Source organism: Coturnix japonica, chromosome 2 (assembly GCF_001577835.2).
Source record: "Coturnix japonica isolate 7356 chromosome 2, Coturnix japonica 2.1, whole genome shotgun sequence".
In the NCBI taxonomy this organism is placed as follows: Eukaryota; Metazoa; Chordata; class Aves; order Galliformes; family Phasianidae; genus Coturnix; species Coturnix japonica.
In genome coordinates, this window is record NC_029517.1 from 37,674,930 (window position 1) to 37,688,485 (window position 13,556).

General features: G+C 39.3%; 1 protein-coding gene across 2 annotated transcripts in view; it reads left to right on the plus strand.

Moving 5' to 3' along the window:
• Window positions 1-1,453: 1,453 nt before the first annotated feature.
• The window catches only part of ANO10 (anoctamin 10), a 102,742-nt gene continuing 90,639 nt past the window's right edge, over window positions 1,454-13,556 (plus strand). Inside the window, exons 1-9 of one of the 2 annotated variants that reach the window (XM_015853937.2) lie at window positions 1,454-1,579; window positions 3,296-3,445; window positions 4,443-4,625; window positions 5,278-5,412; window positions 6,422-6,541; window positions 9,264-9,833; window positions 10,690-10,745; window positions 11,686-11,760; window positions 12,912-13,094. In XM_015853937.2, coding sequence (XP_015709423.1) covers window positions 3,307-3,445; window positions 4,443-4,625; window positions 5,278-5,412; window positions 6,422-6,541; window positions 9,264-9,833; window positions 10,690-10,745; window positions 11,686-11,760; window positions 12,912-13,094 — 1,461 coding nt within the window. In that variant the 5' untranslated portion in view covers window positions 1,454-1,579; window positions 3,296-3,306. Of the gene's footprint in view, window positions 1,580-3,292; window positions 3,446-4,442; window positions 4,626-5,277; window positions 5,413-6,421; window positions 6,542-9,263; window positions 9,834-10,689; window positions 10,746-11,685; window positions 11,761-12,911; window positions 13,095-13,556 lie in introns of both variants that reach the window. The other variant, XM_015853936.2, reaches the window with a different exon arrangement.

The window sequence follows — 13,556 nt, forward strand, 5'->3', positions numbered from 1 at the left end:
GAGTCAATTTAAATCATGAAAATGGAACAAAACAAAACATGGAAAACTACCTATAAGAGCTGGTAAATTGAATGGACCCAGAGAAGGATCTGACAAGTGCCAGAGTTGGTGCAAATATGGGGCAGAGCCCCACAGAATAAAAATATGCTCCAGTCTTGAAATTTTGATGGATTCTGTTTCCTTTCTGTCCGTTATACTGTGGCTATAGTCTGCTTTGTGACTGACAGAGGCAGACCATGAAGATGCTATAAGCAGCTAACAATCACAAGACTGGACTACAGCAACAGATGGATGCAAGCTTGGGATTATACTTAGCTATAATTATAGTGCAGTTGGCAATTTAGGGTGGGCAAACCTGATCCATCTTTAATTAGCTAATCCTAATGAAAACATTCTAGCCACTGGAACTGAACAGACTTGTTACAAAGTAATTTACCTTTTGCCACCGTGCTCAGAAGGTTTCCACTGTGCCAGCAGTGTGTACTTGTGCACATTACGCTGTAGGCACACCCACCCTATAATTACAAATTCTATCGTCGTTTTGCAAGTGTGAGGTAATGTGCTCCCCTTTATGAGTTAGCAGAATGTCAACCTTTTAGAAAGCTGGTAGTGTACTGGTAAGAATTCATTGCACAGCAAGAATCTGACACCTAGTGGATAGATGGCATTTGAGAAATACAGCTGGACCATCAAGGAACGTTGACATTAAATGACCTCATCAAGCGGAACAACGACTTTACCACAAGAAAAGGAAATGGTTTTGAGCGACTCTATGCACAGGGCCAAAATAATTGGGTAATGGAATCCCAGAATCACAGAATGACCCGGGTTGGAAGGGACCTCAAGGATCATGTAGTTCCAACCCCCCTGCCTGGCAGGGCCACCAAACATACACATTTACTAGATCAGGTTGCCCAGGGCCCCGTCCAACCTGGTCTTGAACACCTCCAAGGACGGGGCATCCACAACCTCCCTGGGCAGCCTGTTCCAGGGCCTAACCACTCTCCTAGTGAAGAACTTCCCCCTAACATCCAACCTAAATCTTCCCTCTTTTAACTTAAAACCATTTCCCCGTGTCCTGCTATTGTCAGCCCTTTCGAAGAGTTTACTCCCCTCCTGGGAGTAAGTTCCCTTCAGGTATTGAAAGGCTGCAATGAGGTCACCCCGCAACCTTCTCTTCTCTAGGGAATGTTACTCTGAAAGCTCCAGTGTGTCAGAGCAGATGTCAGGCCAAGAACGCCATACAGCTCCTAAAAGGCAGAGACTAAATCCCACAGAGACATGGGAGGATTCTGATGTGATGCGCTGGAGTCAGATTTCAAACAAAGAAAACTCAAGTACACGGTCGACTCAAAAGTGATTAATCTTTTTAAGTACTAACAAAGCTCCGCCGCTCGACCAACGGTCCCATCACCGCCGCTAAGGGCCGCTAAGAGCCGCCTCCGGCCTCGCTCCCGGGTACACGCGGTCAGGGCGGGCAGCACCGCCTCCGCCAACGTGAGGAGTAGGGCCGGCCCAGGCCTGGATCCCGCCTCCCGGAGCCCGGCCCGCCCTGCGGATGTGGCGCCGCGATCAGGCGGTGAGTGGGGTGCCGGTGGTGGGGCTGTGTTGGCGCTCCGCTACCGCCGGCGCTGTGTGGGAGGAGCCTGTTTTCCCCCGGCCGCCCAACACGGGAGGCTCCCGGGGCGGGGAGAGCGACGGGCCGGGGGTCCGGGCGGGGCTGGGGGCGGCCTTTAAGCGGCTGCTGTGCGGGAGGGGGTGCGTGTGGCAGAGCCTTGTGTGCGGCTCCTGGGAAGGAGAGGGCTGCTGGGCTGCCCTGGCACGGTGGCAGCGCTGCTGTCCGGGCTGTGGGCTGGTGGCCCGTCTGTGTGAGCTCCGATGTGCCAAAGTAGGAGAGTAGGTGTGCCGCCGAGTCTGTGCGAGGCCTTGTGTGCACTAATTCAAGCTAACTACTACATTATGTCCCGCTGACTCAGTGCTGGGTCTTGCATGTGCTGAATCAAACCAGCTCTGTGGCATCAACATTGCGAGCGCAGGTTTAAAGAGGGCTTTAGGGCTCCTCTGTTTCAGTAGCAGTAAGGCTGCAATAGCTAACAGCAGGTCCTGCTCACTCACTGCACTGACCACAGGGATTGTGGATAATTGTAGGAGCCAGCTTCCAGACAGCACGGTGTGCATGCAGAGGCCGTTGTCAGGCTGGAAGTCAACTTGGCGTGGGTCCTGTGGTGGCTGGGACACCCAGAAGTGCTCCTCTAAGGTCCACAATACTCACCAGTTACCAATGCATCTCAGTGTCGAGATATGCAGTGTGGCAGTTATTATCTTTATCTATAAACATATATAAAACAGCGAAGCAGTAAGGTGGAATGACTTGTCACGATGATGTAGTGAATCACTGGCACCGCAGTTACACAGTGCCTTATCACACTGATTGCATTTCCCTTTGTCTGACTCATTCTGCTTGTACAGATTTGCATCAGAAATCTTTTAAAAGTATTTTATTAATCTAATGCACTTTCTTTAAATGTTTGCATGCTCGGGTTCAGAGCTGTAAATCAAAATTACACGCTTATCACTGTAGAATTGTGCCTATAAAGAACTGAAGGCATGGTGTTGACTGCATAGTTCAGTCGGGTGATTAATATTATACGTGAGTAGTCTGTGCTGATGCTTTGCACTTTATGACTGAACTTTGTCACAGAACACTTGGCTTATAACTTTCAACCAATCTTTTAATTGCTGTGAGCATAATTTGCCTGTCTGTATGAGAACGTGTTTTAAGTTTCCTTGGAATACTTGGTTAAAGCTTCACAGGATTAACTGAGAAAGTAGCTCCATAAAAGTATAATGTATTTGCATTATTACCAGGAAAAGCTTCTTTATTTTAGATAACTGTTTGACTAATGTTATCTTCTGTCAATGTTTTCATTTGCTGATGATTATGATGCTGTAGAAAGTTGCAAGCTGGAGCTTTTGAAGATAGTTCTTCCTTATTTGTTTTTATTTACTCATTTTCTTAAAAACCAATTCTCTCCTATACATAGCAAAAACAGTTTCAGTACTTGGAGAGTGAGATATACATGTCCCAAAAGATTGGTAGCACATTGCTATGTGACAGTCAGAGAGGTTATTCAGATGCTTTATAGTACTCTATTCAGTTGGCCCACATAAATGGTTACCTGCCACTTTGCTAAGCACAGACACATGTAGCTCACTATAGTGAAGTTTTGCATTCTTTACACTGATATCACATATATATGTATTGCCATTTTTGTTTTGTTTTTGTACTTAGCAGGTTCTTAAAAGATGAAGGAGACTTGGTCTTTCTTGGATACTTTTGAGCCTAACTTCAGGCCTCTGGTAGTAATTGAGCTTGCAAAAGGCACCAAAAAGGAAACCATAGAATGGTTCACTAAAAGAATAGTGGACAAAAAGGCCGATGGAGGTGAGTATAACAGGGTCTTCTGTAACACTTCATAATAGATTGGCTGCCATCAGACAGACAGAAAATTAGTTTTCATGTGATTCATGATAAAAGTAGTTACTGTTTAGCCAGTCCCATTCAATTCTTCAGTTTTGAAGTTGCTTGTTATCATTTAGGAGTAGTGGCTTAAGGTCATGTGCCTCCTGAAGTTTAGAATCCTTCCATCTTAGTGGTGAAACAGGAGTAAACTCATGTAACTTAGATTTTTAGTGACTTTCTGTGACAATCTTCTAGAGTGTGTTTCTCATGTTGACTAAGAGAAGATTGTAAATCTTGCCAAATCATTACCAAAATGAAGATGCGTTACATCTATTATTCTGCCTTCAAGCCTTGGCTTCATGTTATAGAATAAAATTGGGTTAGCGGGAAGCAAATTAATCTTGATAAATTCATGTTGGCTTTTAATTATCTTTTTTCTAGCTTGTATGTTTTCACACAGTGAATATTTCATTTCTTGGTGTTCCAATATACTTCCAGGAATTAAAGTTAGTTAACTCTTTTTTTGTGATTCCTTAGAATTCTTTCTTTTCTTTTGGAAAGGCACTGTTTATGACTGTTGTATCTGACATCTGATGGTCAGTAAACTTTGTGCAGATGTTGGATCTCTAACTACAAACTTGCTTGGAGGCTTATTTCAGAGGTCTGGTCTTCTTAAAACTAGTGGGACTGCAGAAGCAATGATGACTGATGTGACGTGAGCATTACAGGAGTAAATCCAGACTGTCCTCACTGTTACAGTTAATATTCAGTAAACACTTCCACAGAAACAATACTATGGCAGAGGGTTACCCTGCAAAGTTCTGGATATCGTATGCTGTTGAAACCTTAATTCTTCATCCCTGTAATAATACAGTGCTTCTGATGACTGGGTCTGGTATGGTAGGTGTTATGATACAATTTTCTTTAGGTATAATTTTTATGTATTCTGTTCCATATTCTGTCTTTTTTTACTTCAAAGGTGCACAACTACTGATTAAACCGTTGGTTACAGAAAATGGAGATGAAAATATTTATCTAGTTGGAGCTTCCCACTTAAGGCTGTTGCTGGGAGCTGAAACTGTGGGTTTGGTGAAGGAGTGCAATGATAACTCAATGAGAAGTTTCACATACAGCAGTAGAAAAACTTTCAAAGATTTTGCAGGTAAGCATTATTAGACATTTTGTATCATTACAAAGATATGGGTACATTTATTATCTGTTTCACTATTAAATCTTTCATAGTTTATCTACCCTTTGGAATGGTGTTATGATTGTTACTGTGGCTCTTGAAAAACTCAAGGCCAGGCTGGATGGGGCTTTGAGCAACCTGGTCTAGAAGGAGGTGACCATGCTTATAGCAAGGGGGCTGGGATGGGATGATCTTAAAGGTCTCTTCCAGCCCAAACCATTCTATGATTCTGTGATTTTATTCCTTATTCAGTTTTCAGAAAAATACTTTGGAAACTGTATAGCAGAAATGGATATAAAGATTCTGAGACTGGCAAATAGTGGAAACCTAACTGAGAGTCTTTCAACAGATCAAGAGTATCTAGTACTTACTGGTACACTATCCCACTCTCCAGCAGTTCATAATTCTTTTGTATTCAAATTCATTCTCTTATTCCACTTGGGTAGTCAGAAATGCAGTGGCAAATGTGTACTAGTTATTGAAAACTTCTTCCTACAATGTTTATTTTTAAAAGTGGAGGTTTTGCTAAAAAGTATTTGTTGGACTGGAATTTTTGATAATTTTTTGTTGTCTCAGTTATCTTATTATGCAGCACAATTTCTTACTACCTTCTTTTTTTACTTAGATGACAACCACAATTTCCTTACGATGTCAGAATGTCAGTATATCGTCAAACACGAGCTTGAAAACTTGAGAGCTAGAGATGAAAAAATGATCCCTGGATATCCACAGGCAAAGCTATATCCAGGAAAATCAATTGGTAAGCAAGGTAGTTTGTTGTCTGTGTCTCAGTGTCTTGAATTAGAACAGTCTTCACAGGGGAATAAAAGCCTTATTTTTCCTTCAATTAAAATAAATTCTCAAGATTTAAATCACACTATTAATTTATCTTGTTTTCTCAGATTTTCATAATGATGAAACAAGGATCAATGGATGTACAGTGTAACAAAGGAAATTCCAAGTAGATATTAAGAAAACATTCTTTACAATGAGGAAAATCAAGTATTGGAACAGGATCTTAGAGAGATTGTGGAAATTATGTCCTGGAAGATTTTAGATCTTAATTGGACTGTATCCTGCACAGCTTGAATTAAGCTGGACCTGCTTTGAGCAGGAGGTTGGACCTGATGACTTCCATAGGGCCATTCCATCCTTAGTCTTCCTATGAGGCTGATATTCTTTCTTTGCATTCTTTTTAGTTGAATACACTTTCAAGTAAGTTGATGTTATCTATTATTTTTAGTTGGTACCCAAAGTATTTGTGTTATTAAAAAAAAAAAACAAAAAAAACCCCACGAAAGAACAGCAAACAAATCCAAACACGCCAAAACCCACCAACAAATTGTTTTTTACAAAATCGACACAAGAAGTCACTGAAATAAATGTGTTCCTGTTCATGAATAAATGTTTTATTGATAGTAAGTTTATTGCTTCTTTTTGGGGTAAAGAATGGTAGTAGTGTGGCATATGTTTGTTGTTTCATTTATGGCCTGCAAATGTTGGAAACAGCATGCCCTTAGTAGTATTTTTATGGTAGCTCCAACTAGTGTATTGGTAGAGATGCTACAGTTCTTTAGGGGACAGTTTTCTCTTCTAGAATCCATATATCATTTTAATAGCCATGTTTTTATCCATTACTGTTTGTCATCTAAGAAAAACCTTAGTCATTCAAGAAAACCTTAGTTTTGGTAAGTACGTAATGTAATCCATTTGCTGATATCAACTTTCTTGTATTTGGCAAGAATCCTAGTACTTCTTTTTCCTTCCAGTGAGAAGATTATTGACCAATGGTATTCTACTTCAGATTTTCCCACTCCATGACAGAGAAGAACTGAAAAAGCTCCGACACACCTGGTATGGCCGAGTCAAAATTGGCTATCAACCTTTAGGTATGTGAACACTTACTCTGCTACAAATAAAGTGCAGGGTTTCTTCTGGAGGAATTTTCTCTACAATTGGTGTGAGAAGACCAAAGGTCCTTCCCAACTACTACTCCATCATTTAGCCTCTATAAAAGTGATTCTCCTGTGTGGAAAGTAAGTATTGTAACAAGAAGTCAGTTGTTTCACTAGGAATTCACCTTGTCACCTCCCTTTTCCACTAATAGTTTACCTTGTTGCCTTCCCATTTCACTGAGTTTACATTGTCACCTTCCCAGATTCCTGTTACAGTGCACCTTCTCTAATATTACCTTTCTGCCCAAGTTGCTTTGTTTGTCATCGTGGACTGAAGTTCACTTAGACTTGCTGTTACTTCTCTTGGAACCAAGAAGGTATTTCATACATGGTTCCTTGATTACAGCCTTTTTGGACTTGCTGACATGCATAATCAAGGTCACTTCATCAAATTCGTCATTCTTAAGTGCCTGTAGGTTATTCTTCTGCTATGATGACTGGCAACGCAACTTTTCTGGAGTGAAGTAGGAGCCTGAGAGGATGTGTAGGCTGCTGTCTCTCAGTTCTTAATGATTTTCTTTCTTGTGGCTGCCTGAGTTTTGTGCTATTTAGTCCTTTGGTACAAGCAGAGAAGGATGAGCATGCAATTCAAAGACCCTCTTATAATATTTAGTTTAAAAATTTCACCTGCTCTTTTGTGTTAGCCCCCTGAAGGAGATCAGGACATGAAATTGGCAGGTTAGTATGCTGATCCAGTGTCAGTACAGGTCCACCTTAGGAGCAGTCTCCTTTTAACAGAAGTGTCCCTGCCCATCAGCAAATCAGTAGAGGACCAAGCCAAAATTATTTATTTTCAAATTAACTTTTGATAGTAAGGCTCTTCAATGTCTGGGGTTCACAAAATTGTGTTGATTTGTAGGCATTTCAGAAGTGTGAATTGTTGGTTGCTAGATTCAGTTGAGTGGATTATAAACAGATTATAAACACTGAGCAAGTTCAAAATGAAAACAAGTTTTAATCTGATAGTGTGGTGAGAGTTAACTTCTGAATTCTAATGCTGTGAATTTATAGAGGTTAAGGATCTGGCTCAATATTTCCTTCCTCCAGACTACTGTGTTATAGGATTCTGCTTTTTACTCTTGTTTACACAGGAGAAGTTCTTTTTCAGTGACATCAAATACACAAAAAAGTTTAAAAGTAAATTTCATTAACCCTGTTGTTTAGGTATTAGCTTAGGGATCTCTTTTATGTTGTGCATGTGGAGTGTGAAAAAATGCTAGTGGCCTATACTCAAACTCGTAATAATTTGTTGATTAATTAAGAAAGTTTTTGGCATTCTGATTCTTCTGTTTGTTTGCTTTTCCCTCTGGCTTTCAAAGACTTAGCTGAGTGGCAGCTATGAATTTCTGCTGCAGTTTTCTGTTAATTGCATGCCATAACAATATTCTGGCATTGCACATGAGCTTTTGATGTACTAGTCTTTTATGCAGAATATATGTACAGTGTTAGCTCACAGGGCATGATATTTTGTGAATGAATACGTAGCAGTAATATCATAGAATTGTAGAATCACAGAATCACCAAAGCTGGAAAAGACCCACAGGATCATCCAGTCCGACCATCCATCAACCGGTCATATACAACGATAAAGGACTTGGTCTTCCAGGGAGGAAAAGATTGAAACAGATTTTAGCACTCTAAGCTTGGTACGGTAGTTATTTCTAAATCTTAGTAAGTGAAGGCATTTTTAGATTATGATGGATAATACTCTACAGTTGTTGTTTTGTTGTTGTTGTTGTTGTTCGAAGTAAGATAAGGGAGGGTGGTTTTGAACTGAGACAGAGGAGGTTTAGGTTAGATATTAGGAAGAAGTTTGTCACACACAGGATGGTGATGCACTGGAACAGGTTGCCCAAAGAGGTTGTGGCTGCCCCATCCCTGGAGGCACTCAGGGCCAGGTTGGATGTGACTCTGGGCAGCTTCGTCTGGTGGCTGGTGACCCTGCACATAGCAGAGGGGCAGAAACTCAATGATCATTGTAGTCCTTTTCAACCCAGGCCATGTTATGATTCTGTGATTGCTTTCCTTGGAGACAGCATATCTGTCATATCCATTAGTACTGCACTATCCAAATCCTTAGAACACTTGAGTGGACAACCTCAGTGAGAATGATTGTGTGTTTCATGTATTGATTGCCTACTGAAGGGAATGTCTCAGCCTCAGTGCATTTTTAGGTGTGTTTAAGAATTCAGTATATCTTACTATCCTTTTAGTTCACCGAGGGGTGGCGAAGCACTAGTTCTTTTAATGCTGTGCAAACTGAAACAAATTTGGCTCCCAGGCCTACATATGCCACTGAGAAACTTCAGAAGTCAGGTGTCACTTATTTGGTATATAAAACTTACATGTCATCCTAGCCATTCATTTATAGATTCTGTTTTTAAGAATGCTAGTCTTTCTTTTCCTCTGGATACTGTAGGTGTTGAGGTATATGGCTTCCCTGCTATCTGAATATATATGTGCGTTTATATAACATAACACAAATAACCTTCTCTGGTTTTGGAATGAACAAGAGGGAGAAATGAAACAAAAAAAAAAAAAAAAAACAGATCAGAAAATGAATATTTGGGCCAAGGGATTATTTTGCATTCAAGTTTGATATTTATTATACTGATATGTATATTGAGCATCTTAATGGATTGATTTTTCTCTACAGATGAGATACGCTCCTACTTTGGTGAAACCATTGCTCTCTACTTCGGCTTCTTAGAGTATTTCACGTTTGCGTTGATTCCGATGGCTATCATTGGAATTCCTTACTATGTGTTTGCATGGGAAGATTATGACAAATACGTAATGTTTGCCACATTCAACCTGCTCTGGTCCACTGTGATCCTGGAAGTTTGGAAGCGGATTTGCGCTGTGATGACATACCGCTGGGGGACACTGCTGATGAAGCGGCAGTTTGAAGAACCAAGGCCAGGTTTCCATGGTGCTTTGGGTGTCAATCCTGTCACTGGGAGGGAGGAACCAGTGTACTCAAGCATTAAGAGACAGTTACGCATTTATCTGGTGTCCGTACCATTTGTGTGCCTTTGCCTGTACTTCTCACTGTATGTGATGATGATTTACTTTGACTTGGAACAGTGGGCTCTGGATTATCATGAGGAAGATAAGTCTACCTTCAGCAGCTTGATGCTGTACGTGCCCAGTATCATATATGCTGTCGTGATTGAAATTATGAACCGTATCTATAGGTACGCTGCCGAATTCTTAACATCATGGGGTAAGAAAATTATTTATTATTCTTATTTTTACATTATAATTCAGAATCACGAATATTTAGGACTTACTTTACTGTGGGGTAAAAGATTTGGCCATCTTCATTTATTTTATTTGGAGTGTTAGAAGACTGCAGTTTCATGTTTGGTTTATTTTGGACTGAGTCTAGCAGAAGGGATGGTCATGCCTTTCTCTTCAACCTCTCTCTAATGCCAGAGTCCCTTCTCTGAATTAGCTCTTTCTGAGGCTATGTTAACCATAGTGCTTGCCTAGGGGAAGAGGTAAGATCATCAGGGTTGGAGATTAGCAGTAGATATCTTTGCTCCATTACCCGAGTTTGATGAATACATCACTGTGTACTGATACATCATTGCAGAGGATAGAGGCACTAAGACAACAGAACAAAATCTAAAAACATTAACAAAATTGTCTTACAATAGTGTTTGTGTATATTTTACGTATAATGAAGACTGAAATTTCACATCCTTATCAAAACATTTTTTTCTGGGCACTCTCAGAAGAGACTGAAAAGGATGAGGAGTTCATCTGGTTGTCTCCCACCTGGCATATTTTCAGCTAAGATCTGACTTAAGCAACTGAACTGTCAGAGCATAGGAAAAAATCTGAGTATGGGGGCTGGCAGCCAGGGAAATTGCAGGGTCAGTGCATTGCCATTGCTGCTACTGAAGAAATGATGGTATAAATTGTTTTTGCTATAAATTATTGGAGGAACTATTCCTCATACACTACTACTGAAATGATTTCTAGGTGGAAAAAATGTTTATGTTTTGTATAACAGTGTTTAGTACGTTGTATGTGCTTCTGCTGTTTACTAATGATTAATTTTGTTGATATTTTAGAAAATCACAGGCTGGAGTCTTCATATCAGAATCACTTAGTTCTGAAGGTTTTAGTGGTAAGTAGGTAGTTTGAGGAGTAAAGAAAACTTTATTAGTATTTTCGTAGCATTCCTGTCTTGACTTTCAATTTTGTTCAGTGCCAAATAATGTGATTAAACAAGATTTCTGTTGTTGTTGTAGTAACTCCTAAGCTGTATAGATACCTTGTTTTATATTGCACAGGTTTATTGTTGTTTTTGAATTGATTGTTCTTTCATTAGGATTCTGGATATGTAAGGATTTATTTATTTATTTTTTAATTGATGTGGCCCCGGCTTCAACTGGGAATGATTCCTTTTGGTTTTTGTAACATTTCATGGTATACTATATTTTAAGAAGTTTGTATGTTAACTTGCATTTACACTAACGTTCAGCCAACTAATCAGGGGGAGACTGGGTATACTTGTCCGTTGCTCTGCCTGCATACAACTTATAGTATGCATTCATATATTTACCTTGGGCCTCTGAATAAGTTGCTTTTGTTTGCATACGTATATACCATAAACTGCATAGGAGAGGATTTGGTGCCTGTATTGATTCTAAGAGACTGTACTGTAAATCTTGAGAAAAGTTCTACTGCAGTGCCTGATTATGATTTTTCAGGTACAATACTGTGACTTATTTCTCATTTTAGCAGTAGGGAATATTTTTCTTGGTCATAAAACCTCTTGAACCGATGAAACGTAAAGCTGACATAAATTGAAGAACAGTAATACGTATCTAAAGAGATGTGTTCCAACATTGTATCTTGTGCTTTGGGAAGGCATTAAGGTAGTTTAATGAAAATCTGAGTAGGATCAATAGGATTAGCATTATTTTTTCTGATGTAGTTTTAAAAGTGATAAAGAAATTTAATTTAATGGGCGGTTTGTGTGTGTGGAACCAGAGTAACTTTTTGATGGTTCTTAGGCCATGAATTTCTGCTTGCATAGTAACAACAGATATTTTTATTTGCAGTTCAACTTCTTGAATTGTTTTGCATCTCTCTTCTACATTGCCTTTGTGTTGTTTGATATGAAACTTCTGAGACAGGTGAGTTGCTCAAACATTAAAAACAATGTTGCAGCTAGGCAAATGAAGGATTGCTTGAAATAGCACTGATTTTTTTATTTTTTTTTCAGTTGTTTTTCTAAATGTGTACATGTGTGTATTGTAGTTGTCAAGTTTATATTTCCTGTTGTATTAGGCGTGCACGAACACTCGGGATGTAACGCGATAGGCCCTCCCCTGCTCGGTTATGCATATGTAGAAGGAGTTATGCATATGTAGAAGGGGTTATGCATATGTAGAAGGGGTGTAGACGAAGTAGATAGCGGCTTATTTAAACCGCTAACACGCACAATAAAATGCCATTTAGCTATTCACCATATTGGTGTGAACATGTAGTTAAATGGGCCCCGGCTGGACCAGGTCGGATTCGCGGAGGCTTAACGCTAGAATCCTGAAGTGAAATGAACCACAAGTAACAATTTCCTTATGAATACAGCTCCATATTTCAGTTCATCTTGCACAGTTGCAGAATGATAACATGGTAATATAGAACAATCATTTTTCTCCTTGCCGATGAGGAAAAGAAATTGATTACTCCCTCACAATGACTAGGCTGGAGAATTTTCATTTCCCCTTCTTTTCCTTTATATTAGAAAGTGTTTTTCTCTATAATGTTCTTATTGAGAGGCTCCTGAGGATAGGAGCATTATTAAGTTTATTACTGCAGTGAGAAACTGAAAATAAATAGAAACAATGATAACTTGTCATTGGTATTTTACATCAGCTTTCTGTTCTTAATACTGCTTGAACTCAAATGCATGAAAACTAAGTAAAAGTAATTATTCCCTTGACTGAAGAAACTTAGTTCATATTCTTTTAAAGTCCATTGTTTAGCTCTGTTAGTGATCAATGATATATTATTAAGTGTTTAGCTATCATTGGACTTTCTGTACTGGTTTCATGACACATGAAGATCCACTGAATAGTTAATTATCTAAAGAACTATTTAGTTATTTTCAGTGCGTTACAAAGAATGGGAACTAGAGCAGCTATACTTCTCACTTGCTATTGCTAGTTTTATTATGCCAGCTGCATTTGTTGTAGTATAAAAACTAGCAGTGTTAATGGAACGCACAAAATTGGAAACAACCAGACTTATTGCAGGTCTAGTAATAACTATTATTTTTCTTTAGAGCTTGGCCACTTTGCTGATAACTTCACAGATCCTCAATCAGTTCGCGGAATCCCTGCTTCCTTACTGGCTCCAAAAGAGACATGTGAAGAAGATGAAGAAACACATTCATTCTCCAAAAACAGATATGGACCTGTCATTGGTTGAACAAATCAACTTGGAAAAAGAAATGTGCACCTATTTTGTATGTTGAATATACTCACATATTATTTGGATATATAGTTTGTTGGATTGTATGCTGTTAAAAAGCGGTTTCAGGTGAATTGTTGTTAAATGCAATGTAGAGTAGAAATAGCTATTTTATTTCAGAAGGAATTCTGAATGCGTGGTAAGTACAGTTTGACCTCTTGGCAATAGTCATAATGTTCTTTTCAGAAACAAAGAGCAGAACAGAAGAAGAAATTGCTTGTTTCTCATTATAGAATGTGATAGCAATTGTTGCTTTTGAAGCAATAGATGATTTTTGTCAATTCATTGGGGGATAAGCTACACCTGTAGACTCCTAGCGCCCAAATTATATCTTGCAAGGGAAACCCTGGTGCCTAGATTTTATTCTTATGTGGTGGAACTTATAATTCTTACTACTTACTGAATTTATTATGTACTCTTTATTATGTACCCAAACACCAACACATGGGTTACTATG